The sequence below is a fragment of the Cygnus olor genome, chromosome 18, assembly GCF_009769625.2.
Source record: "Cygnus olor isolate bCygOlo1 chromosome 18, bCygOlo1.pri.v2, whole genome shotgun sequence".
In the NCBI taxonomy this organism is placed as follows: Eukaryota; Metazoa; Chordata; class Aves; order Anseriformes; family Anatidae; genus Cygnus; species Cygnus olor.
The window spans coordinates 12,343,357-12,368,647 of NC_049186.1; the positions used below are offsets into that span (position 1 = coordinate 12,343,357).

Below are 25,291 nucleotides of genomic sequence, written 5' to 3' on the forward strand. Positions count from 1 at the left end.
GGGAGGGCCCCTCCCGGGCCGGATCTGGGCCGCCCGGGCAGCCTCATGTGACGGGCAGAGGAGGAGCCGGGGCCGCCGAGCCCCGCCGCTGCCGGGGACGGGGCCGCCGCTACCGGGGCCGCTGCCGGGGCCGATACCGGGGCCGGGGCCGGTGCCATGCGGCCCTGGGCGCTGCCGCTGCTGCTGGGCGCGCTCCGGCTCGGCGCAGCCCCCGCCCGCAACGCGCTGCTGCTGCTGGGTGAGCGCGGACCCCCCCCGAACCCTCCCCGGTTCCCTCCCGACCCCGCAGCGCCCCGGCCGCCCGCAGCGGCCCCCCCCCCCCCTCACCCCGCGCCCCTTCCCCGCAGCGGACGACGGCGGCTTCGAGAGCGGCGCCTACAACAACTCGGCCATCCGCACGCCCGCCCTGGACGCGCTGGCCCGCCGCAGCCTCCTCTTCCAGAACGCCTTCACCGCCGCCAGCAGCTGCTCCCCCAGCCGGGCCAGCATCCTCACCGGGCTGCCCCAGGTGGGCGCCCCCAGCCGCCCCCCCCCCCCCCCCCCCCGGACCCGGACCCGCTCCCCACGCCGCAGCCACGGTCCGGGCACGGCTGGGTGCTCTGGGCTGCCGTCGCCCAGCCTCGTGGTCTCCCCCATCCGCAGCACCAGAACGGGATGTACGGGCTGCACCAGGACGTGCACCACTTCAACTCCTTCGACGGCGTGCGGAGCCTGCCCCAGCTGCTCAGCCAGGCAAACGTCCGCACGGGTACGGAGCCCCCGGGCCGGTGAAACGGGCAGGGAAACCTCCCCTCCGTGCCCCAGCGCCCGCCGGGCGAGAGAACGGCCCACGGGTTACACAGCGCCAGCTGGGCCCCTGCCCCTGCTCGGTGCTGCCGGCTGGGTTCTCCCGGCACACCGCGTGGCTGCGTCCCCGCAGGGATAATTGGGAAGAAGCACGTTGGGCCTGGGGCCGTCTACCCCTTTGACTTCGCCTACACGGAGGAGAACAGTTCGGTCCTGCAGGTGGGGAGGAACATCACCCGAATCAAAGAGCTCGTCCGGCGCTTCCTCCAGAGCCAGGACACGAGGTGAGACGGACACGAGGTGAGATGGACCGTGTGTCCCTGGGACGGGGCTGAGCCGCCACGGGGCCCTGAGCACCCTGCCAGGGGACACAGGGGGTGTCTCTGACCAGGGGGGTCTGGGGGGGCAAGGGCAGCCCCTCGCTACACCCCCTCCACCCTCTCCCCCGATCTCTAGGCCTTTCTTCCTTTATGTTGCCTTCCACGACCCCCACCGCTGCGGGCACTCCCAGCCCCAATACGGGGCCTTTTGTGAGAAATTTGGCAATGGAGAGAGTGGCATGGGCCGGATCCCTGACTGGAAGCCACAGCTCTACCACCCAGAGGAAGTGCAGGTGTGGGCCTGTGGGGCTACAGGGGACCACGGGGGGGTCCCGGGGGCTGCGCAAACCTCCGTCACTGCTGTCAGCATCAACGTGGTGGGCGAAGGCTGCCTGGTGTGCCTGTGACATCCCTCCCTAGGGCCACCATGTGCCACTTCCCCTTTTTCCATGTAGGTCCCTCCCTTTGTTCCAGACACGCCGGCTGCCCGGGCGGACCTGGCAGCCCAGTACACGACCATTGGGCGCATGGACCAAGGTAGGAGCTGCCAGGCTTGGGCCGGCACCCGTGCACGCAGAGGGCCCTCCCGCAGCCACCCAGCTCTGCTCTGCCGTCCGCAGGGATCGGGCTGGTCCTGGAGGAGCTGCGGCGCGCTGGCTTCCTCAACAGCACGCTGGTGATCTACACCTCCGACAATGGCATCCCTTTCCCCAGCGGCAGGACCAACCTCTACCGGTCGGGCACGGCCGAGCCCCTGCTGCTCTCCTCCCCGGAGCACACTGGGCGCTGGGGCCAGGTCAGCCCGGCCTTCGCCAGCCTCCTGGGTAAGAGCCCTCGGGGAGGGAGCAGAGCTGTGCCCGAGGGGCACGGCCAATTCCCCGCTCTGCCCAGGCTGGAACTCGGGATCCCCTCCCCGAGGGCAGCCCGCAGCTCTCAGCATCGCCATGCCAGGCCGTGGGAAGGGAGAGGACAGAGCACGGAGCCGCTGTGCCCCGCAAGGATGTCCCATCAGGGCTGTGCTGCATCCCCTGCACTGCACCAGCCCCAGCCCCGTGTGGCTGTCGTGTCCCTCCTGCCTCCCGAGCAGCCACAGCGGGAGCGAGCAGCGTGGCCACCGCAGCCCTGGTGGCAGCCCCAGAGACCTTTTGGCCCCCCCTCTTCAAGCTTCAGTTTGCTCCCATGGGCAGCAGCCCCCTCCTCTCACTCTTCTCTTCCCCTCCAGATGTCACGCCAACCATTCTGGACTGGTTCTCCATCCCCTACCCTTCCTACAGCTTATTTGGCTCAAAGCGGGTGCAGCTCACAGGAAAATCTCTCCTGCCAGCACTGGAGAAGGAGCAGCCCTGGGCCACCACCTTCAGCAGCCAGAGCCACCACGAGGTGACCATGTACTATCCCATGAGGGCCATCCAGCACCACCAATTCCGCCTCATCCACAACCTCAACTACAAGATGCCCTTTCCCATCGACCAGGACTTCTACGTCTCGCCCACTTTCCAAGACCTGCTCAACCGCACGAGGGCCGGGCAGCCCACCCACTGGAACAAGACGCTGCACCAGTACTACTACAGGGACCGCTGGGAGCTCTTTGACTGCAGCCAGGACCCCACCGAGAGCCACAACCTGGCCCCCGATCCCCGGTACGCTGCCGTCTTCCAGATGCTTCGCACGCAGCTGCTCAAGTGGCAGTGGGACACTGGGGACCCCTGGGTGTGCGCCCCCGATGCTGTCCTGGAGGAGAAGCTGAGCCCGCAGTGCCAGCCGCTGCACAACGAGCTGTGAGCGCCCAGTGCATCCCAGTGCTGACCTGGGGCCAGCCTCGCCCAGCACCCTGCACTGCCCCTGGGCTGGGCCGGTGCCAGATCCCTGCGTGGGATCCCGAGGCTGCGCTTTCTGCATCACCGTTTCTGTCCCCGAAGCATTAAGGGATCCTCACGGCTTTACTCTCAGCCAGAGAAGCTGTAAAGCCAAATTGCTCCTCAATAAAGCCTCTGGAGGAGCGGCCTCCGTTTCTACTCGGAGTTCAGCACATCCCTGTCAGCACCCTTCCCCTGCTGCAGCTCTCAGTGCTGCGGTCTCTGTGAACCCTTCTGGAGAGCTGTGTGCCCGCTGCTCTCTGGGGAAATGGGCCAGCAGGTCCCAGTGAGCACACCGAAGTGACATGGTTTAATTTGGCAAAACACACAGAGCCTACAGAGTCTCTGAGGTGCGCTCGCCCAGGGGCTGCCAGTGACCCTCACCCCAGTGACCCAGAACTGGGGGTGTGGAGGGGCCTGGGGACGTGGCCCCAGCTCTGGGGTGGCCACACCAGGCACCCAGCGTAGGGCTGCCCTGGCCTCCCACCTCTCTTCGTGCCCCAGCCTCGGCGACGAACAGGGGGCAGGGGCTGTGGCACCGGCTGCCCCCCATTCCAGTGGGTGAGCTCCAGGCCGTCCCCTGCCATGCTGGGAAATGGGGCAATGCCTGCAAAGGGCACAGGCACCCATGTCAGGGATGGAGCCAGGGTGTCCATGCCAAGGAGAGGGCTGAGCCAGAGGCCAGCACCGATTTTAGGACAGGTCTGAGGCTGGCAGAGAACGGCACAGATGCCGTGTGTCCTGAGGCTGCAGCAACACCGACTGCTTGGAGCAAACGGCCGCTCTTTATTCACAGTACTTCTCCCCAAGCCCTGCTCCCAGCCCTCGCGGAGGCAGCTCCAGGCTTCCCTGGGGCGCAGCCACGAGGGGCTCCCCGCACCCACACCCCCCGGGTGTTCCATCACCCAGCAGACACCAAACAGCAGAGCCCAGTGCACAGAAGGGACTCCTCTCTCCTGTGTCCATCCCAAAACCACAATGAGAAGAATCCCCATAGTCTTTCGGCAGGGTGCCAGTTTGGCACGTTGACAGGTTTGCTGTCTCACAAGGCACTTGGGTCTTTTTTTCCCCGTCTTGAAGGAGAGGAGGGTTTTTCCCCATCCCTTAAGGGTTCTTTGAGCTTGCCAGAGCGAGTCCAGTTTATACACCTCAAGTTAATGCATTTCAGCACGAAGGACAGCCGGGCTCACAGCACAGGAGCCGCGTTTTGTGCTGCTTTTCAGTAGAGACGGAGGGATCTGGCCGCAGGGCACAACGGTGCAGCAGCACCTGACCCCACCGGCTGCGCGTGGAGGCGGTCACCAGCTCAGGACCAAGTGATCACAAACTGCTCCCACATCGGCAGCGACACGGGGACGCTCAGCACCTGAGGAGGCAAAGGAAGGGTCAGCGGTTGGGAGGGCAGCCCCCACGCCTCCCACTGCCCGGGTGCTCCCCAGGGAAGGCTTCCAATGACAGACCCCCAGGGCAGAGCTGTGCCGCTGCTCCCTGCAGAGCTCCGGTCCCATCACCACACACCCCATCCTCTCTGCCCAACTTTTCCCCACACTCGTCCCCTTGCGTGGCTGAATCCTGCCAGGGCAGGTGACCCGGCCTTACTGGGCAGCCCTTTACTCCTCGGTGCAAACAAAGCAGACCCGGTGCCATCGCTGGGGCCAAACCCCGCCAGCCCCCAGCTGCGCCCCGCAGCCACCCTCTCCTGCAGGCTCAGAGCCGCTCGCGGGCAGGCCCAGCGCTCACCTGGGTGTCGCTGCGGTAGGAGAAGTCCTCCACGCGGGCACCATTGGCCAGGACCTGCCGCGGAGGGCTGGTGACACCCAGGATGGTCACGGCCTCCAGCAGGATCCCATCGAGGTGGCTGCTCGCCCGCAGGATCTGGCTGAGCACGGCGCCCTGTGGGGACAGCGGGGACGGTCACCCTGGGCCACCAGGCCCCAGGGCTTCTCCAAGCGCCCGCACCTCACCCCAGCCAACACTGCCTGCCGCTGCCCCGTGCCCTAAACACGCCAAGAGCAGCCCACAGGGACACTGGTGCCTGCGAGGGCGGGGCTCGTTCTGGTGATTTCATCATGATGGGGGCTTGCTGCGGCAGGGCAGGGGGCTGCCAACCACCGCGTGTGCCCCAGGGGACAGCACCTGCAGGTAGCTGCAGAGCCGTGCCCAAACACCCCCCCTCCCACGCTCACGTGTGCAGCCAGGAAGAGGGTCTCGGTGTAGTCCCCCTTCTCGAAGCTCTGCCAGCTCTCCCCATCGTCCCAGAACAGCTCTCCCCGGGCGAAGCCGTCCGGCGTCAGGGCCACCACCAAGGCCATCCCCTTCTTGCGGGACTCGGCAGTGCTGAACGCAGGCTCCTGGGGGCACGGGGGGTGCAGGATCAGACACAGCAACCCCACTGGTGTGTCCCCAGGCCTGCCTGAACACCTGCAGCTTGGCCAGGCGCGCACGGGGTCAGGCTGCCAGCGGGGTGGCAACGCTGAGGGACTCACCTGGAGGGGCAGGATGTGCCCTGCTCGGACGTGCACGTTAATGGTGTCCAGGGGAGCTGGCAAGAGGATCCACTGGCCTTTGCTGTGGATGGTCGAGTCCTAAAGAAGAAAAATAAAGGACAGGTCTCAGGGGTCAGCGTGCCCACGGGGGATCCCAGCTGAGTGCCGCAGCCCTCACGCTACCACGAGTGAAGCCTCACAGGAGGCAGAAGTCCTCAAGAGCTGATCTGGGGAAAGCTCAATGGGCCCGCTACCCAGGAGGGATGGGATGGAGGAATGGGGTGGCCGTTCCCAGGAGCCCAGCGGCAGCACCTACCCCCGCGAGGCTGTACCACGTCCCAGCCGGGAAGTAGCCGCTGACTTTGGTCTGTCCTGCCTCCAGCACCGGCGTGATGAGCAGCCCCCCGCCCCACAGGAGCTGGCGGTCCACAGTCCAGGTGTTGGGGTCTTTGGGGAACCTGGGGAGGGATGGCGGGCGGCAGTGCAGCCCCAGAGCATTGCTGGCCGCAGCCCTCCTGCCCACCCCTGCCGCAGCACTCACTCGAGGAAGAGCGGCCGCGCCACCGTCTCCCCGGTGGCGTGAGCCCGGTGGAAGAGGGTGTAGAGGTAGGGCAGGAGGGAGTAGCGGAGGCGGAGGGCTTTCCTCATGGCGTCCTGGGCGGCCGGGCTGAAGGCATACGGCTCCTGCGGCTGCAGGGGAGAAGCCAAAGCGGGATGCTCAGGCAGCACAGGGACGGTCGGTGAGCGCCTGCCGGGGAGACACGACGGACGCCCCGCGTGCTGGAGCCTGGCCCCATGAGCACGGCCCAGCCTCGGCCTCAGAGCCGCCCCCAGCCCACCCAGTGCAGTGCCCACCAGGGCAAGGGCTCCTGGCCCCACGCTCACCCGGTTGCCGTGGTCATTGTGGTTCCTCATGAAGGGGTAGAAGGCGCCCAGCTGGGTCCAGCGCACGCACAGCTCCTCGGATGTGTTGCCCCAAAACCCGCAGATGTCGGCACCCACCAGCGGCACCCCGAAGAGGTTGAAGAGCAGCACCTCTGCGGAGGGGACACAGAGGGAACGGGGGCTCGGTGGCGCTGGGCCAGCCCCCAGAGAAGCCCCGAAGGGAGCAGGGGCTGGATGTGGCCCCGCAGCCTACCTGGCACAGAGTAGGACAGCTGCTCCCAGTTGCTCTCGACGTCCCCCGTCCAGTGCCCAGCGTAGCGGCCGTGCCCAGCGAAGGTGGAGCGTGAGATGACGAAGGGACGCTTGCCCCGGATCCTCACCAGAGCGCTGCAGGGAGGAGGCGGCTCAGCCCGGCTGTGGAAGGGGCTCAGCCCTGCGCTGGTGGCTCCCAGCAGCAGCACAAAGCACGCTGCGCTACAAACCAACCCCTCGCCCGTTCGCTGCAGCCCTTCCCCATGCCCAAGCCGTTTGTCGTGGTGCAGGGAGGTGCCTCTCCCCCACCTGGGTGGCTCCAGCATCCCCAGCTCCCCCCTCAGGGGAGCTGATGGGCTACAGCTCCCTGGGGCTCCTGGGGCAGTCTCCTGTCGGGGGGAAGCTTTCCCGCAGGAGCTGCAGCAGGAGCCCAGGCTTACTCATGGGAAGCGATGGCCTCGGTCAGCCCGTACAGGCTGTGCAGGTTGTAGTGCGAGGAGAGGTATTGCTGGCTGGAGGCACAAATGGTTCCTGCCTGGAGGCGTCCCCCGAACACACCTGCAGGGGAGAGGAGGTGGCGAGGGCGAGCTCGGGGCAGCCGGGCAGAGCCTCACCCGCTGCAGCAACCTCCGTGCCCCCAGCCTCGGGCCGGCCCCGCTCTGCTCACCTGGCACGTATGGGGGCTTCTCCAGGCTGTTGTTGGGGCAGCCGTCCTGGGAGCCCTCCACGAAGTTGGATGGCTCGTTCATGTCCTGGGGGGAGGGGGAGCCCTCGCTTCTGGGGGGACCCGGCAGAGGGGCGGGGAAGGAGCTGGGAGCTGCATCCCGGAGCTCTGCCGGTGGGGGAACGGCCACTCACAATCCACATGCCATCGAAGGGCACCTGGTCGTGGAAGTCCTTCACCATGTCGTGCCACCACTCGTGCGTCTCTGGGTTGGTGAAGTCTGGGAAAGCCGTCGGGCCCGGCCACACCTGCAGGAGGGAGGCAGCGCAGGGCAGAGCCACGCCACCCCCGTCCCTGTCCCCTCCACCCCGCTTTTCAGCAGGGCTGCCCCTGCATGTTCCTCTCCCTCTTGCAGCCGCTGCCCCACAGCCCCCTAAGCCCCCAGCCACAGGGACAGGGGCCGATGCCACAACGTACCTTCCCGATGAGGGGCTGCCCCGTGGCATTTCGGATGAACACCCCTCGCTTCAGTCCATCATCGTAGGGCTTGTAGGTGCCAGGAGGCCCTGAGCTGCTGATCCCGGGATCCTGCCGGGGTACAAAGCTGGGGTTTCACCAGCAAGGACAGGGAACAGCATCCTGCGCGCCCAGCCCTGCTCCTGCTGGTTGCCTGCCAGAAATCCTGCAAAACCCTGGGGCAGCAAAGGGCGAAGACACAGCCCGAGGAAGCAGCACGGCCTGCACGTGAAGGCCAGGGCCCAGCTGGAGCTGTCACCCGCCCTGGGGCAAACTGGAGGCACTGCTCACCACGATCATCACGTAGCGCAGGCCTCGCTGGTGGAAATCCCGCACCATGTCCGGGTAGTCCTTAAACGTTTCCTTGTTGAAGGTGAAATCCCTCTTAGCATCCATGTAATCCAGGTCGTTCCACTGCACGTCCTGCAGAGCCGGCGGCAGTGCTCAGGAAGGAGACGGCCTCCCCATACACCGCTGTGCCCCGCTAACTGGGACAGGTGTCCCTCGGGCCCACCACGCTCACCGGGCCCCGGCCGCCACCTACCAGGGGGAATCGGGCGGCCGACATGTTGGCCACGGCCTGCCGGGTGGTGGTGGTGGAGGAGTAGCCCCAGCGGCAGAGGTGGAAGCCCAGGCCCCAGTACGGGGGCATGAATGGGAACCCTGTAAGTCAGGAGGGTGGGCGGCTTCACTCTGCCCCGCTCGCAGCCACGGCGCTGCAAGGGGCCGGGGGTCTTCTGGGGGGGGATCACAATTTGCTTCTCCCCAGCCACAACAGCTGGCACGCGTGGCAGCACATCTGAGCGGCCGAGGGAAAGGCACCTGCCAAGCCCTTCGTGCTGCAGCGTTGCCAGCGGCAGCACCCACTCGCTGCCAGCAGCGCCCGGCATCCCAGGAGCGCCCATGCCCCAGGGCCACATCCTGCTGCGGGTCCCTACCCACGACATCCAGGTACTGCCGCACCACGCTCTTGGGGTCGGGGCCCAGGAAGACGTAGAAGTCCAGAATCCCGCCCGTCGTGCGCCACGTCAGGGCCGGGCTCGGCTGCAGGACCACATCTGGGGGAGGCACGAGCACCGGAGGAGCGAGATGAGGATTGGCCCTCAGTCCAGCCCCGTGCCCCAGCGCCTCCGCAGCACTCACCCATGGCGTTGCTGTTCAGCAGGAAGACGCCGTGGGCCGAGCCGCCGTCCTCTATCACCAGGTAGAAAGGGTGGGAGCCGTACAGGTTGACCTGGGGCTGGAGCAGAGCACAGTGCGTTGCCGGTGGGGCTCAGCCGAGACCCCAGCACGGTGCCCGCCTGCCCCTCGCATCTGCTCGGCTCAGGGTGAGCAGGGTTAGGGTTAGGGTTAGGGTAAGGGTTAGGGTGAGGTTTAGAGGGTTAGGGTTAGGGGTTAGGGTTAGAAATTAGGGTTAGAGGTTTAGGGTTAGGGTTAGTGTTCGGGTTTTGCTTAGGGGTTAGTGTTAGGATTAGGGAGTAGGGTTAGGGTTAGGGTTAGGGTTTGGGTTCGGGTTCGGGTTAGGGTTAGGGTTGGGGTTAGGGTTAGGGTTAGGGGTTAGAGGTTAAGGGTTTAGAGTTAGGGTTAGTGTTAGGGTTAGGGTTCAGGTTAGGATTAGAGTTTTAGTGTTAGTGGTTAGGGTTAGGGGTTTAGGGTTAGGGTTTGGGTTAGGGTTAGGGTTTAGGCTTAGGGTTAGGGTTTGTGTTAGGGTAGGTGTTAGGGGTTTAGGGTTAGGGTTCAGATTCAGGTTAGGGTTAGGGTTAGAGGGTTAGGGTTAGGGGTTATGGTAAGGGATTAAGGTTAGGGTTTTAGCGTTAGGGTTAGGGTTTGGCTTAGGGGGTAGGGTTAGGGTTAGGGTTAGGGTTTGAGTTAGGGTTTAGGGTTAGGGTTAGGGTTAGGGTTATGGTTAGAGGGTTAGGGTTAGGGTTAGGTTTAGGGTTCGGGTGAGGTTTAGAGGGTTAGGGTTAGGGCTTAAGGTTAGGGATTAGGGTTAGGGGTTTAGGGTTAGGGTTAGTGTTCGGGTTTACCTTAGGGTTTAGGGTTAGGATTAGGGTTAGAGGTTTGGGTTAGTGTCAGGGTTAGGGTTAGGGTTAGGGTTAAGGTTAGGATTAGAGGGTTAGGGTTAGGGGTTCGTGTTTGGGTTAGTATAAGGGTTCGGGTTAGGGTTAGAGGGTTAAGGCTTAGGGGTCAGGGTTAGGAGTTAGGGTTAGGGTTTGGGTTAGGGTTACGGTAAGTGTATGGGTTAGGGTTAGGGTAAGTGTATGGGTTAGGGTTAGGTTTAGCGTTACAATTAGGGTTAGGGTTAGGGTTCGGGTGAGTTTTAGAGGGTTAGGGTTAGGGGTTAGGGTTAGAAATTAGGGTTAGACATTTAGGGTTAGGGTTAGTGTTCAGGTTTGGCTTAGGGGTTAGTGTTAGGATTAGGGAGTAGGGTTTGGGTTAGGGTTAGGGTTTGGGTTAAGGTTAGAGGGTTAGGGTTAGGGGTTAGGATTACGGATTAGGGTTAGGGTTTAGGGTTAGGATTAGGGTTAGAGGGTTAGTGTTATGGTTTGGGTTGGGGTCAGAGTTAGGTTTTACGATTAGGGGTTAGGGTTAGGGTTTGGTTTATGTAAGGGTTAGGGTTAGGGTTAGGATTAGGGCTCCGGTTAGGGTTACGGGTTAGGGTTAGGGGATAGGGTTAGGGTTAGGGTAAGGTTTAGGGCTAGGGTTAGGGTTAGTGTTAGGGTTTAGGGTTAGGGTTAGGGTTCCGGTTAGGTTTCTGGTTCGGGTTAGGGCTAGAGGGTTAGGGTTAGAGGGTTAGGGTTAGGGTTTGGCTTATGGGTTAGGGTTAGGGTTAGCGTTTAGGGTTAGGGTTAGGGTTAGAGGGCTAGGGTTAGGGGTTAGTGTTACGGTTAGGGATTAGGGTTAGGCATTAGGGTTAGAGGTTTAGGGTTAGGGTTTGGCTTAGGGGTTAGTATTAGGATTAGGGGGTTGGGTTAGGGTTCGGGTTAGGTTTAGGGGTTAGTGGTAGCGTTAGGGTAAGGGTTAGGGTTGCAGATCGCTGCCCAGGTAGCACAGCTCTGTCCCGGGCTGCTGGGATGGGCCCCTTCCCATGGGGGCTCAGCCCCCAGTACCGTGGAGCCCTACAGCACAAAGCCGTGGGTGAGATGCCTCCCTCCCCCTAGCCCCGTCCGTACCACTGGCGCCATGTCCCGGTTCCAGAGGGTGACCTTGGTCCAGGCCGTGTCGAGAACGAGCGGTGCCAGGTGTTCCCCCAGCCCAGAGATGAAACGAGAGGGCAAGGAGGTGGAGATCTGCAGGAACTGGTCTGCGAAGAACAGGGGCGCGACGGTGGTGTTCAGCCTGCCGGGGAGAAACGGGGCCTCTGCAAACAGCCCTGGTGTGAGGGCCGGAGGAGACAGAGACCCTCCAGCTCTGGGAGGGCCACGAGCGCTCATAACCGGACGTTGCAGTCACAGCACGAAACAGAACCAGGCTTCGGCTCAGCCCTGGGATTCCTGCTTCCCCTCCGTGCCTACTGCTGAGCCACGGTAACGGCAAAGGTCGGGGCAGATACCCCACTGCTGCTGTGGGACCCGTGGGACGCAGCAGGGCAGCACGGGGAGCCTTCAGCCCCGCTCGGTGCAGGACATCACTTACAGGACCTGGCCGCCGGGCCACCGGGAGACGACGAGGCCGAAGGGATCCTCGTGGACCTGCACCCCGTAGAGCGTGGAGGCCGCCCGGGCGCTCACCCGCGGCGTGGCCAGGGGCACCTCGTAGCGCTGCCGGGCCGGGTCCCGGAGCTGCGGGCAGGGACAGGGGCTCAGCCGGGGCCGGGGGCGGCGGGCGCAGCCGGGAGGGGACCGGGCGCACCGTGAAGCGCAGGCGGCTCTCGGTCTCCAGCGCCACGTCCAGCCGCAGGATGCCCACGTCCCCCGGCAAGAAGCTGGGGGCGACGCGGCGGAGCCGGGCCGTGTAGCCGCGGGCGGTGGCCGTCAGGTTCTCCGCCCGGTAGCTGCGGTAGCCGCGGGGGAAGAAGCACCAGGGCGGGCCCCCGCCGGCCCCGGAGGCGGCGGGGGCGTAGCAGCAGCCCCGCGCCTCGCAGCCCGCCCGCGCCAGCAGCCGCTCGGGGCCGCAGTCGAAGCGGTGGCTCGGGGGCACCTCGCAGCCGGCGGCCGCGGAGCTGCCGGCGGCGGGGACCAGCAGCGCCAGCAGCGCGGCGGCGGCCACGGCCCCAGCCCCGATCCGCGGCCCCGGCCCGGCTCCCCCCGGCCCCGGCATGGCTCCCCCCGGCCCCGGCCCGGCTCCCCGCGGCCCCGGCTCCGAGCAGGCGCGGCGGGGAGGGAGCAGCGGCCCGGCCCCCCGCGCACCGCCCCGGCCGGGTCGGGTCGGGCCCCTTCCGGCCTCCGCTGCCTCCCCCGGAGCCTCCGGCGGGCAGCGCGGTTCCGAGCGGCGGGGCCCGGGCTGCGCTCGGCTGCCGGGGGGCGACGGAGGGGAGGAGGCCGCTGCTCCCCTCCTGCCCGTCTCGGGAAACTGAGGAGTCCACAGCGAGTACAAGGAAGTGAAACAGAGAAAGGTGTTGCAATAGTCTCTGCAGCACGGATACTACACACAGTACTACTCCTTTAGTGAATATTTAATGCAGATTTATACCCTATGCATGTTTATTCAATTTATTTACAAATGCCACTGCTAGAAGAGGGAGAGCAGTTGGTTATATTTATTCACAGGTGGTTTCCTATGTCTCTAACATGCTTCCTGGGAGCCGAGCCTGGATTCCAAACACTGGCGGAGCCACTGGAGAGCCCTGTGGTACTGAGGCTGTTCTTGCTGGACCTGATGGACAATGCCACTAATAGTACGAAGCCGCTCCTGCAGCTTCTGCTGCTCATTTCTCCAGGCTTGTTCAGTGCTGCACAGGGGTGTGTACTTCCCCTCCTTCACTGCCTGCAGCTGCTTCTGGCGCGTCTGATAGGCCACAAGCTCCAAAAGATTCTGAGAAAAGCAGTAACGGAAATTACTCTGATAGCAGATTGCACACAGAAAAGAACTAAGGAAACAACACCGTTCACGTCACAGAGGTACTGTAACCATATTTTGAAAAAGAAGGGCTTCTTAAGAAAGAGTTCGATGAAGTTCCATTATAACAGCATCCTCATTTAGAGTGTCATAGACACAGTTATGTCACAGAATTCCATAAATTAGAGAAAAAAAACATGCATACAAGGCAACCCTTGCCAGGACAAAAGGGTTAAAATTTAAATTTTAAAATTAAAATTTAAAATTTCATAGGAGGTTACTGAAGACCTTGAGCTGGCTCTCAAATCTGTGATCTCCTCACAATAGCCAGCTGGTCCTCACAGAGGACAGTTGCTACTTGGTGTTTTCTAGGAAGATCCTGCAGGCTGATGTTTCCAGGTGAATGCTGCCTCACTAAGAATGAAACTGCAGCATCAATTCAGTTCCACTTGAGCCATCAAAATGGGCTCAGTTAACTCGAACTGCTGCTACAATCACATGCCAAGTGTTCCCAGTTCAAGATAGTAGTGAGACAAGGGAGCTGGCAAGAGGAGAAAGGAGCAGGTTCTAATTCACTCACACACTGCAAGGAATTGGACGAACTCACCCATCGTTTCTTGTTCCGAAGACATTCTGTGTCTGAATCAAGGCTGTCAGACTCAGTCTGCAGCGTGCACATTTCTTGTTGCTTTTCCAAGAAGGTGGCACTAAGGGATGCTTGGGTGCTTTCCAGCTCCAGGACAATTTTGTTACAGTCTTGAGCATTCTAGTAAGGGGAAGAGAAGGAAATGTGAGATTCTGTCTGTTTTGTTCAGCTGCATTCCCAGTATCCTAGTTTTGGCTGGGACAGTGTTATTTTTCTTCATTGTAGCTGGTATGGTGCTATGTTTTGGATTTAGGATGAAAATAACGTTGATAACATAACAATGTTTAGCTGTTGCTGAGCAGCACTTACACTGAGTGAAGGACGTTCCTGCTTCTCATGCTGCCCTGCCAGCACGTGGGCTATCTTCCCAGAACTATTGTTTGCTTTTTAATGGTTTCCAAAGCCTGCCCACTGTGCAGTGCCATACCTACACAGTGCAGGGTCTGCATATTGACAGCCCATGCATCTGTGCTAAGTGCACACTGGTGCTACTTACAAGGCAAATGATGGCCACAGCAACTCTCACAGCCCTGCTTTACTTGCTCACCTTCTGGGTTTCAGTGATCTTCTTTTTCAGCTCCTGTTTCTTGCGGTGGAAATCACTCTTGGTGATATGTTTCTTATCTGTTTTGTTCTGACCTTCTCCACGAATTGCTATGGCCTCTCTACGAGAAACAGATGCCTCCATATCACGAATCATCTTCTCCTGCTGCTTCATCAGCTGGCCATAGCGGACCTGCCGTTTGTCAAAATAAAATATAGTTTGAAAACAACAAATGGTTACAAATGGCCCCTAATTGAAGTCTTCTGTGTGGCACATCCCATCAACATAAATCAGATGTGTGTGATGCGTGACCCTTTGGCTGCCAAATTTGTTCTAAATCCAAACGTAGTTTGCCCTATGTGGATCTGGAAGGCAGAGGACAGGATTAGTCATCAACTCTGTATCAACTTGTCCAAAGTAATCTTCAAAATGTTTCACTGGAACTCATTAACAATAGCAAAAGCAGAAGAGCAGAAATATCCTGAGAACCAAAGTGAAGAGCTGCTTTGCCAGAAGATAGAAGACTTCTATAGCCAGTGATTAAGATGATGCAGTATTTAGTAATCCATATTTATTTCCTTACAAATTGGGGTCACAAAATAAGGTGGTAGACATATTACATTTAAAAAAATCCTCAGGTATACCTTAATATGCTGCAGCATATTACATAGCTTGCATAAGAAATGCATAAAGTGCATACATGCTGAACATATTTAATTCAATCTAGCTGCAGGGTGATACAATTTCTAGTACTGTTATGGCCTTGAAGATGCTACTTCTCCATCCTGTTTCTCATCTCCTGCCTTACGTTTCAGCAACTCCAAAGGTAAATACATTGCGTGCAGTTCCCCCTCCTCAGTCCTCTTTCGCAGTGACTTACTTGCATTCTGTGAATCTCTGCTCTCATGGCTCGGATTTCACCTTGTCCTGTCTCAGAATCCACTGCTGAACGCATCTCTTTTGTCAGCTGGATCTTCTTCTCCCATAGCATGATTTGATGCCTTCAATGACAGAAGAGGAAAGGAGTGCCTTCATAAATGGAGAGAACATTCTCTGTGTGTGTCAATGGCACCACTCTCCTGAGGCTGATTCTGAACACAGAACTGAATGGTTTGACAGAAACTAAAAGTTTGCATACAGGACATGTGAAGAGGCAGCAACAGAACTGCATGAAGTCATACGGGAAGCTCCACAATTTAGGAAATGGCATGACGACTAAAAACAAGCAAGCCTAGACTGATGGGACTCAATTAATTGCCCAGTACAGCACGCTTGCTTTGGGTTACTGGCAGGGGAGATAGCATATGCAGTCTTCCCATACAGATCTCGGTGACATTCAGCACAAATAGGTATGCTGGAATCATTAAAACCAGTATTATCTTGTCTCTTGCTGGTTCCAGAGATAGCTAAACCACTTTTCAGTTTCTGCATTCCAAAAATTCATTAAACTCCTTTAATCTTCTCCGAGAAGGACAGAAGTGCATTTGCTGGTGCTGGCTAAGTTTGGTGAGTGGAGAAAAAAGGTAACATGGGTGTATACATACGCAGAAGTTCTAAGACTGTGGCATAAAGCAAGAATCACTCTGGTACCTACTCCGCTTCCACCAGGCTGTTTAAGAGTCTTTCCTTCTCCTCAGTCAATCGACTGTGCTTCTCCTGCATCTCAATTGATTCTTTTTCTGCTGCCTAGATTTGGGAAGCATAAAACAATGCAAAGTTGTCAGACTGAGAAAGATTTACAGCATCACTGTTTGCCTCTGATCTACACATCCTTTTCGGTTGTCATTCTCTTATACCCCACAAATGGCATACCTGACCTGTCTCTGCTGTGTAATAAAAGTCATTAAGCAATAAAGAAATGCACAATTTTTGTGTGTGAATAACTATATAATTTCCATTTGGCCATACTGTTTTATACCACAAAGCTATTTTCTTCTGGGCTACCTGCTGTACAGATCTCTCAAAAGCCCAGTCACAGAATAGCCTGGGAGTCTGTGACCTAGAAATGAGAAGTTGAGCCTCTGTACCTTGAGAGAGCGTATGAACTCATTCTCTGTGATGATGTTGCCATATTGCAGCTCCGTGAAGCTGCTGTTATTCTTGTTGATCAACGCGTTCAGCTTTATCAAGTCATTTGACATGCTCTTCATGTGACGTTCAATATCTTTCTGCTCTTTTATTTCCTGCTGAATTTCATCTACAGGTGATCAGAAAAAAAAGAAAGATTTTAAATTCCCAAGAGCACTGGCTTGAATACAACCACGTTATACCGAACTGCTGTTAAACCAGATAACATTGCACACGTAGCCACCTGTGTCCCACAAACCCAGCCAAAACATTTTTCACAAAGCCCAAAAATCACATAAAGGTTTTGAAAGAGACTACCACTATGAAAGAGAGTTGGTTTTGGCTAAGGGAACTGCTATCATCGGTGGGAATATTTGCCTACCCACTATTTGCAAACTTATTTAAAGGCACGTAACAGATGACAAGGTCACTTAGGGTCAACTGTGTCAGTTAACACAGCAGGATCGATCATGATTGGACATAATGACCAACAAAACAGCAGAAGGTGCCTGGCTCTTAGTCCCAGAGTGCAGTACTGGGGCCCTATGCATTCTTGCTTACACGTGTATCAAACACTTTGGCCATTCTTTGGTAAAGAATTAACATAACCCGTCTGTAAGCCTTTGCTCCCCTTTTTTCTCCTCCATTCATGGACGAATGTTTTAAAAAAAGAGTTAGGGAATGACTTACTTTCAGTGCGCACTTTCTTCTGCTGCATTATTGTGATCTGTTTCTTTAACATATCCAAGGAGGTTATTTGATCCTCCTGTTCATGGGTTAGCTTGACCAGCTCTTTCTGCAGATTGAGCCAGTACTTCTGTAGTGTCAATACCTCAGAATTATGTTCTTCTATCTGCTTGGTCAGCCTGTTGACCTCAATTTCCAGTGGTCCTAATTCTTGCCCCTGGATGAGGGCAAGATTTGGGATCAATCAGATGGAAGCTGCTGGAGCACTTGTTTATAGCATCGCTGCAGAAGGCCATTTCAACTGCTGAAATGCCTACCAAATGCTTCAACAATATTGTCATTCTGTCACTAAGTTACTCTCTGCATCTGTTTCCCATGGTTGAATAGGACTAATAGGACTGCCTGACCTCATGGGAATAAATGCAACAGAAGCCCACAAGGTCCTCAGATTCTGTGACGAAAGGGCCACCTAAATGCTAACAACAGGTACAACTGGACTTCCAAAAGTTTGCCGAGTGTATGCCACAGTACTCATTTTCCACATCGGCATCCATAAATGTCTTCCAGTTCATAGCGCGAGGGACAAAGTGCTGGGTATCATGTGAACAGGGCCAACTACCAAATAAATTGAGTCACTCAGCCTGTTCTATTCTCCCCTTGTCAGTCTTTCTAGATCTTATAATGTTATCCTATTTACTCCCAGAGTACTGATGTCATTTGATATTTTCATCAGGTACAGACAACTCCCTGCAGACTTCTGCATTAGGCACACCCTCGTTTCGCAGCAGTTCCCTGTGCCAGCTCCTCTTTGCATGCATTAAGAACTGCTTGACAAATATAAACAGTTACATTAACTAGAGCAGCTTTTCAATCACCATACTGATGCCTGAAAGTTTTAACTGACACTTATGCAATTACAATTATCAAGGACATCTGTGGCCACCACAAAGATTAAAATCAAATTTGGGACAGAAATGCAGAAGTACATACCCCCTGCTGAGAAAGAAGCACCTCCAACTTCTTGTTGTACTGCCTGATGACCCCTTGCTTGTTCTCAATCAGAAGACTGCACTTTGCAATCTCACTTTCACTACGACTGATCAGATCATGGATATTTTTTATTTCCTTGTCCAGCTCACAAAGTGTTTTTTGGAGAATTGTCAGCCTGCAGTTAGTGTGTGTTGTGTTCATAATAACCTGGGTCATGTCATTCTCAACCTTGGAAAAATGCAGTTCCTAATAATAGACAGAGAGAAGGCATACCAGTGAGTTACTGCTGGTGACACTGTTTTGTAATGCCCACTTACCAAAGAACAGGAATCAAGGACTTTAGATTCTACCCCCTGGTCTGTGTTACAAGCTGTAAGAAATCTACACACCATCGCAGTGCCTTTGTTTCCCCATCTACTGGCAGGGGATAGCAATAGTTACTCCTGTCATAAGGTTGTTGGAAAGCATTAAGAAGCCTAAACATCCCAAAACCCTGTAATAGACTACTCTTTTCTCACAATGGAAACCAACCCTTGCAGTCTTCCAGTCACTTAAGAAACGCACCTCATTTAAAAACACCTGTGCAGAGGTGTGAGCATGAAGTATTAGTGCCAGCCCACACAACTCAGTGTGATAAATACTGTGCGGAATCTTCTAGTTTTCTTATCTGTTCACACTCCCAAAGAGAGCAAAACTTGAGCAACTTATTAAGCCATAAAGAACCACGAGTCTGTTTTGACTGTTCCTTAGACTGGAAGCCTTATTTAGAAGCTGAGAGTATACATGTATCACGTGCCTTTAATAGGCAAAAGAGAAGTACCACATTTGCACTATCTTCTTCAAAGATGTAAGAACTTGTAACACGTTATAGTAAATATTCCAAGGATTCATCATTCTGCCCTGTTTTCTTTCTTTCTTTAAGTAAAGAAAGAATGGTATGTTACGTGTCAGGCTTTTCTGACAAACTCTTTTGCATACACCAATATCCTGCAATGAGATCACTGGACGAGCTAAAATGGGATCAAAACCCAGCAGAGCTTCAGTTGCAGAGCTAAAGATGAGAAGCAAAAAGACACTGACAGAACACACTTGACAAACACTACTTTAGGCCATGACTGCAACCTGTTTCCTTCCCCTGCCCTCCCAAATGGACAAGATACCATACCAGATCCATTTTTCTCTGATGAAGTTTTGCAACCAGCTGTGAGGTTTGCTTTTCTGCTTTGCTGGACATCATCCGGTCCTGAAGCTTTGCCATGATCTCACTCTCCATCTGCTCTTTGGTTTCAGTTCCTTTCTCTATATCCTTACTGATGGATAACAACTCGTTCAGACAAGCAGCTTGATCCTAAAAGGTAGGGAAGGCTCAGGAGAGAATCACTACAACTGTTTGGGGAAGGGCATTAAATACTTATGTACAGTTCAAAAGGTTTCTTCTTCCAAGTGACTCTTCTCACCATCTTGATCCTACTGATGGTCTGCTCTGTCTCATGGAGAACGCGAGAATAGGTGCTAGTTTCTATCTTCAAGGCCTCCTGCTTTGAAACACACCGTGCAATCAGTTTCTTTGTTGTGTTGGTATCATTCTGTGAACGGCTCAGGATGGTGACAAGCATCTCATTCTTCTCCTCCTCCTTCCTGATTGACTTTCTACAGATATGGATGTCTGTTTCTAGGGACCTGAGGTCATGTCTGTGCTTGCTGAAGAGGCAAAGAGGATGGAAAATCATCACATGGATTGATTCACGTGCTGAACAGTCATCTAACATTGCTCTTTTCAAACATGCTATTGCAGCAACAAATGAACAGAGAAGGAAGATCTTTATAAAGGCTATTCTACTGTGATAGTGCAGAGTTCTCAAAAGATGGATGGAGATACTAAGATTTAAAAGGAAATATGTAGGAAAATTTTCTTCTTTCATTTCCTCCCCGCCACTCTTTCCCATTCTTTTCCTGGTGAATGACAACATTTAAAATATATTGTTTGGTCTCAGAGAATAAGTCAAGTTCTAAGACTCCAAGCTAAATAAAACCTTCATTTGGCAACAATAGGATGGCTTTCCTGAAAACTTCTAAAGGCACCACAAAATCCTAACCAAAAGTGATAGATAAATCCTTCTTGATGTCTATGTCTTTGGACTGTGAGATAGTGCAAAAGTGAAGTAAACTTTTTGAAGGAATAAAATACAAACAGAAGAAGTTTTAAGCAGCTTTAAAAAAGAAAAACTACTTCAAGTGACAGTTGTGTTGTGGGGTAAAAAATAGTAACGAAGAAGTGTACTTCTTAGCCATTAAACGTATTATGTGCTTCAGAGCCACAGACTTGTTCTAACATACTCTGCACATACAGTAACAAACTTGTCAGAAGACATACTGTCCCTTTCAGAATCTCTCCTACCCAAATTATTTGAGGTCTTTCCTGGGATGGTTCTCAAATACCTCAGCAACTCTTGTGTGGCAATATAGACCTCATCTCTTTGCTTCATTCCAGCCAAGCTATTAGTCCAGTGGTTCATCAATCGCTTCTTCTCCACATTAATAGCCTGTACCTCCATACAAGCCTAGGGAAGAGAGAATTTGTAAACAGGCTAACCCTGTACCGAGCTGCGAAACCAAATTCACATTACAATGCAATGCTTTTTTCTGTACACAATATGCTGGGCAGGAACAGCTTCAATTTATATGTCTGGTTTATTGTCACACCAGAGCACAGAAAAGTTATAGTTCTCCAAGAAAAAAAAAATGCTGAGAAAGTGGAGGAGGAAGTGATTTACAGACAATTCTTAAGGACAAAGGGAAAAAAAAGTCTTCGCGCCAGCAAACAGGAACAAGCTATCAAACTCTGGCCCATACTGTACGTATCACGTGAGCACAAGCCAACAGGGGCAGTCTCTCCAGAGGGAAATATTAACCAGAAGCAAAAAAAAAAGCACTTCCTACCTCATTTACTGCTTGTCGAGTTACTTTTGTGTCCTCTGCCTGGGCCACAAACTGAGCTTCAAACAAAGCAATCTGTTCTTGTAGTTCATAGGCTTTTCTTGTCAAGCGGTCCACTAGGAGATCCTAAAGAGTTAGGATCAAACAGTTCCGGAGTAATACGATCTTGGTCTTAATCAACTATGTTCAACAAGAATAACATAACATAGGCTAGAAACAGGATTAAATTAGCAACTGGATTAGAACCTTTAGTGAACCTTTTCCATTCAAGTATGAATGACCGTCATAAATGCAGCAGAAGCAATTTACAGAAGATTGAGTCCTCCTTTGCTGATTTTTTTTTAATTATTATTCCATTTACATTAGTAAATTGATACTTTAGATCTGAATTAGCATTCATTCCTGTCAGTATATATTATATTGCAACACCTCTGCAATAGCTGGGAATCTTAATAATTTATGCTTTAAAATGCTTTGTTAAAAAACACCTAAATCCATTCTACTTCAAATGTTTATTTTTTAATGCAGAATCGTAAGCAACGTCTGCATCCTGCTGCAAATGGAAGGCAGCAGAGGGAGCTCCAGCACACCAACAGATTCATTTCATCTTCAAAGTTGGCTCTTCATCGTGAAACTCGTTGTGACTCAGAATAATTCTTGAAACTTGAACATAAGATAATTCTTCACTAAATATCTTTCTCCCTTCACCTCCCTTTGATTGCATGAGGAGCGATTTACTATTCAAAGGCCTAACAAAAAAAAAAAAAAAACACTTTGGCAGTACATGCCACTACCTTGGTAGTGTTTTTTTCCCTCATTTTTAGAGGGGACTGCCTTGTTTTTTTTTTTTTCCTCCAATTATTTGGGAAAAAAATCCCCACACACCTTCCCTAAGTCTGTCATTACAGCCTTTCTTCTAACAAGGCAGCACCTCCTCCAAGACTCACCACTGCCACCTGTGTTTATTTATTTAAAGGCAGACAATTTTAATTGATACCTGTTTTTTCTTTTCCACCTCAGCCTGGACCTTCTGTGCCTCGGCCTTCTTTGTTGACTGTTTCGTCAGTAAGATATTACGATACATATCCTCATCCATATTCTGCATGTAGAAGAGGTGCAAGGCCAAGTTTTCCACTTGGGTCTGCATTGCAGAAACTGGGGTGGCAGGAGAAAGAATATTTACCAAAAAGTATATCTGTAGGACACACTTCAAGCAGAGATAAAAGGGAAAGAAACAAAGCAAAATCCAGATGCCCACCAGGTAAATTAGCCCTCCCTCAAGTGAGAATTGACATCAGCTATGGATTACAGCTCCACAGGCGAATTTAAAAGTCTTGGTAAGTGGTTCCTCAGTTCTCAGCAAACAGAATCCCAGGAAATCAAAGGAAGGGCTTCAGGAGGCTGTGAACCCATTCCTCTGCCCCAAAACAGAACCGTCTCTTTCTCAGACTGTTGAATGCTTCTTTGATTTTTTATTTTTAAAATAAACTGCAAAAAAATCTAGGCTATTTTAATTCTTCACGATCCTCACCATTGAAATAGTTTACTGTGACCTATCCAAATGCCTGCAACAAACAAAAACTGAATTAAGTAAATTTATTTGACTGGAATAGGCTGCCACATGGACGGTGCTCTCATGCTCGTAGATGCTCCTAAATGCCTACAATCTTTGCATTTTAAGCACACTCTTACAGAGACACAGACAACAAATGATGGGCATTTTCCTTCTGCTAAATCACAGAACAGCCTACCCGCCAGGAGGAGTTTTAGTTTCAGCCCTGACGTCCTTCTCAGCAGTAGGACATAGCAATATAAATTGTATGGCAACCAGACAGCTCTATAAAATTTCTCAGTGGGTGCATCAATCCCTGTGAAATTTACCATACTCTAAAATCTAGTGCTTGGCTTGCATTCAAATCCATTTCTTCATATAGGGCGAGAATTAGGGCAATATTACAAGGACCACCTCAGTCACCTTTCTTGCGTTCATCATCTGTATTCTGACACACTTTCTTGTAAGTCAGCCTGAGGCCCTTCAGCTCCTCTTCTAGCTGCAAACGTGCCGTGGCTGTCTGCGAATGACGCTCATGGCTCTTCTCCAGTTCCATCTGCAGATGGGCCAGCTGCTGCTGCACTCCGTAAAGAATCACCCCAAGCTCTTCTCTCTGTACTTTGCTCTTCTTCGTTGCTGTCCTCTGCAAACACAAGAGGAAGTTGGTTATCTCACTTCAACTTGGACAGGGACGGGATGCAGTGAGAAGGCAAAGAAAGAGTGCTATATACCAGTTCCCGAAGCTCTAGATTCACTTTTTCCATCTGCTTAATAAGGTAATTCTTTAGGGCAGCCTGGAATCTTCTCATCAGAGGCTGTAAAAAATTATGATGTTGATAATTTTAACACACTCATGTAAATAAGTTATGAAGGAATATTAGTACTACTCCCACTATTGCTTAAACATGATATTCTCTCCTATGGTGGCTTGGATTCCCATTCTAGCTACACTCACTGCAGAAGGAGTTATACTGCGAGTGTTTCTTGAAATCAGAAGATGACTGCTGAGAATATTTAAAAAGTCAGAAACATCAGGAGAGCTACACCTGAGAACCCCTCTACTCACTCTTGTTGCAAGTATTTCTCTTTCAGGAGTAAATAATGTCAGATATGCCCACTACGTTGCTCACTTTTGAGACTACAACTTTGAATTTAATATTGAGGAGTTAGCAGTTTTGCAAAAGCTGTTTATAAGAAGGTAGTTTTAGCACACAGCTAAGCCGCTGCCTACAGTTTGCCTCATGTTTTAAATAGCTATGAATACAAATAACAAGTCTGCAGTAACGAATGGCAAGCTCTGGAGACTTCTCACATGTTCTGGATCCAAGACAACCAGTTGTGTTTCTTCTGCTGTTTCCTCACTTCTTCCACTTATTTCATTTTCCTCAGTTCCAGGCTGCTGGCCTTCCTGTTCCTGCCTTTGGCCACCATGCTCATTAGCAAGCTGACCTAATTGCTCAAAGACAGATTCTGAACAGAAAGGGGAAGAAAAAAAAAAAAAACCTTATATTTTATAGTACTGTTCCTAAGGCTACATGATGAGAAATGATGAGAAAGAGAGAAAGCTAGGTACTGTGTTTGTTAGATAGCATCAAGTATTGTAACATTACTAAGGAACTGAATTGTACCTGGCTCTGTGCAGCTGCTCAACTCCACTGAAAACGCAGGTGCCTGCAAAGGAGCTCCTGAAGACGTATGGGAAGGGCTGTCTGTCTCAGCTGCGGGCTGCTCCATCTCTCCCAGTTCGGGAGGGCTACCATCAAACTCCACTTTGGCTGAGAAAGCCTCAGGAGATTTTTCCTAGGACATGAAATACACCATCAGAATCAGCTTTTCACTCTATCTGCACCTAAAAATCTGCTCATTTTTGTCATTATGAGATATGAACGATACAAAGAATCAACAAGAAGGCCTTGTTGTAAAGTCAGCCCACGGATACACTGGCAAACCTGTGTCGTTCCTGACAAAAGAAACTGTACAAAGATATAACACAGCAAAGGAACCTCTCCAGTTTTGTCAGAGCTTTTGTATACTTCGTGTTGGACCAGGTCACTTCCCTCTCTTGTAGTTCTGATCTTGCAGTTGCTTCAGTAAAACTGCTTCTGCAACAGGAGAGCTTGATCGTACAAATAGTGCCCATGCGTTCTGTGAATAAGATTGCGTCCTCTTCATTGTCATTCCCATTCTCTGCCTGCGTTGTCTAGCACACAACACAGGCAAAAAGGAGAATAACGGAGTGATAACAGGTGGCGTGCTTCATTTAATGTTAACAGTACGGTACTCTAAGGACTGATTTCTGTCACAGCGCACACAAGTTTCATTTTTAAGTTTAACCTCATTTGCAAAAAAGTTCACCAAGCCAGCGTTAAGATAGCAAAGATCCTAACAAAAATCCTCCACGCCACTTTAAAGCTTCAGGCATTTACAAGTCAGACCGAAAGAAAAAAAGTTCCCTCAGGGATTCATTAAAGAACGCGGGGCCAAACTATTCACTTCTTTCTTTCTTTTTAAAGAGACCCTGTTTTATCCCTTATCATCAGCTGTCAAATCCAAACTTCGTGCAGCACCCAGAAGATGTTCGCAGTTTGTTATCACTAACAGACCTAAAAAAATAAAAAATAAATAAGCGCACGTGGGCGCACCTGCAGCACGTGGATAACTTCCTTTCTAATCTGCCTACGGCAAAAAGCGCTAAGAGCCGCGCGAGAAGCCCAGACAAGGTCACGAAATTGACTTTCCAGCGGCCTGTTCTGGGTGCGGAACAGGCCCGCGGTAACCGACGGCTGACTTCTTCCCACCGACAACGCCTCCGGGCGGACAGCGGCCCTCAGGGAACGCGCACGGGCCTTGCCCAGCACTTCACCTTCCCGGGATCGGCCCGGCGGGGCCGGGAGCCGGGCGGGGGTCACCGGGCGGGGGTCACCGGGCGCCCCCCGCCGCCCTCAGGCCGAGCCCCGCGGCGGGACCAGGCCGGGCCCCCACTCACCGCCGCCGGCTCCGCCATCTTCCCGTTGCCAGGCGACGCGTCAACACCCGGTCACGTGACCGCTGCGGGCCGCACCACTGCACCCCCGGGCAGGGGGAATGTGGGGGGGTGTCTCGGGC

General features: G+C 53.6%; 3 protein-coding genes across 5 annotated transcripts; 1 reads left to right on the top strand and 2 right to left on the bottom strand.

Annotated features, from left to right (window-relative positions):
• Positions 1-36: 36 nt before the first annotated feature.
• Positions 37-3,110, top strand: SGSH (N-sulfoglucosamine sulfohydrolase). Of its 2 annotated transcripts, XM_040530579.1 has the most exons (8): positions 37-238; positions 348-508; positions 643-748; positions 920-1,070; positions 1,243-1,399; positions 1,562-1,643; positions 1,727-1,930; positions 2,329-3,110. In XM_040530579.1, the coding sequence occupies exons 1-8, from the start codon at positions 157-159 to the stop codon at positions 2,886-2,888; spliced, it is 1,503 nt and encodes a 500-aa protein (XP_040386513.1). In that variant the 5' UTR covers positions 37-156; the 3' UTR covers positions 2,889-3,110. The 2 variants fall into 2 exon arrangements, with proteins under 2 accessions (XP_040386513.1, XP_040386514.1); XM_040530580.1 differs by lacking the exon at positions 1,727-1,930.
• Positions 3,111-3,728: 618 nt separating this feature from the next.
• Positions 3,729-11,998, bottom strand: GAA (alpha glucosidase; the record flags this gene model as incomplete). The annotated part of the gene is made up of 19 exons (XM_040530946.1): positions 3,729-4,328; positions 4,703-4,855; positions 5,149-5,313; positions 5,449-5,547; positions 5,765-5,906; positions 5,990-6,138; positions 6,334-6,485; positions 6,587-6,720; positions 7,026-7,143; positions 7,253-7,337; positions 7,444-7,557; positions 7,727-7,837; positions 8,057-8,188; positions 8,310-8,428; positions 8,704-8,823; positions 8,909-9,005; positions 10,939-11,104; positions 11,402-11,547; positions 11,618-11,998. Coding segments are annotated over 19 exons (2,643 nt in total), but the record flags the coding sequence as incomplete, so codon positions are not given.
• A 392-nt stretch (positions 11,999-12,390) lies between these two features.
• Positions 12,391-25,274, bottom strand: CCDC40 (coiled-coil domain containing 40). Of its 2 annotated transcripts, none has more exons than XM_040530551.1 (18): positions 25,173-25,274; positions 23,815-23,986; positions 23,499-23,656; positions 22,918-23,001; positions 22,610-22,829; positions 21,632-21,789; positions 20,638-20,760; positions 20,137-20,258; positions 19,155-19,398; positions 18,863-19,045; positions 17,698-17,943; positions 16,711-16,924; positions 15,981-16,150; positions 15,548-15,639; positions 14,834-14,954; positions 13,957-14,145; positions 13,371-13,529; positions 12,391-12,739 (listed from the first exon to the last, which is right to left on the bottom strand). In XM_040530551.1, exons 1-18 carry the CDS (start codon positions 25,188-25,190, stop codon positions 12,491-12,493), a joined length of 2,922 nt encoding a protein of 973 aa, XP_040386485.1. In that variant the 5' UTR covers positions 25,191-25,274; the 3' UTR covers positions 12,391-12,490. The 2 variants fall into 2 exon arrangements, with proteins under 2 accessions (XP_040386485.1, XP_040386486.1); XM_040530552.1 differs by lacking the exon at positions 25,173-25,274 and adding an exon at positions 24,190-24,771.
• Between the last annotated feature and the right edge of the window lie 17 nt (positions 25,275-25,291).

Bases quoted from the DNA above. Each gene is read 5' to 3' on its own strand.
- SGSH (XM_040530579.1), top strand. From the start codon at position 157: ATGCGGCCCTGGGCGCTGCCGCTGCTGCTGGGCGCGCTCCGGCTCGGC. The intron at 1,644-1,726 runs GTAGGAGCTGCC...TGCCGTCCGCAG, and splicing joins CATTGGGCGCATGGACCAAG to GGATCGGGCTGGTCCTGGAG. The intron at 1,931-2,328 runs GTAAGAGCCCTC...CTTCCCCTCCAG, and splicing joins GGCCTTCGCCAGCCTCCTGG to ATGTCACGCCAACCATTCTG.
- CCDC40 (XM_040530551.1), bottom strand. The intron at 21,790-22,609 runs GTGACTGAGGTG...CTGCCACCCCAG, and splicing joins AGATGATGAACGCAAGAAAG to TTTCTGCAATGCAGACCCAA. The intron at 19,399-20,136 runs GTATTTGAGAAC...TTGCCTCTTCAG, and splicing joins GCCACACAAGAGTTGCTGAG to CAAGCACAGACATGACCTCA.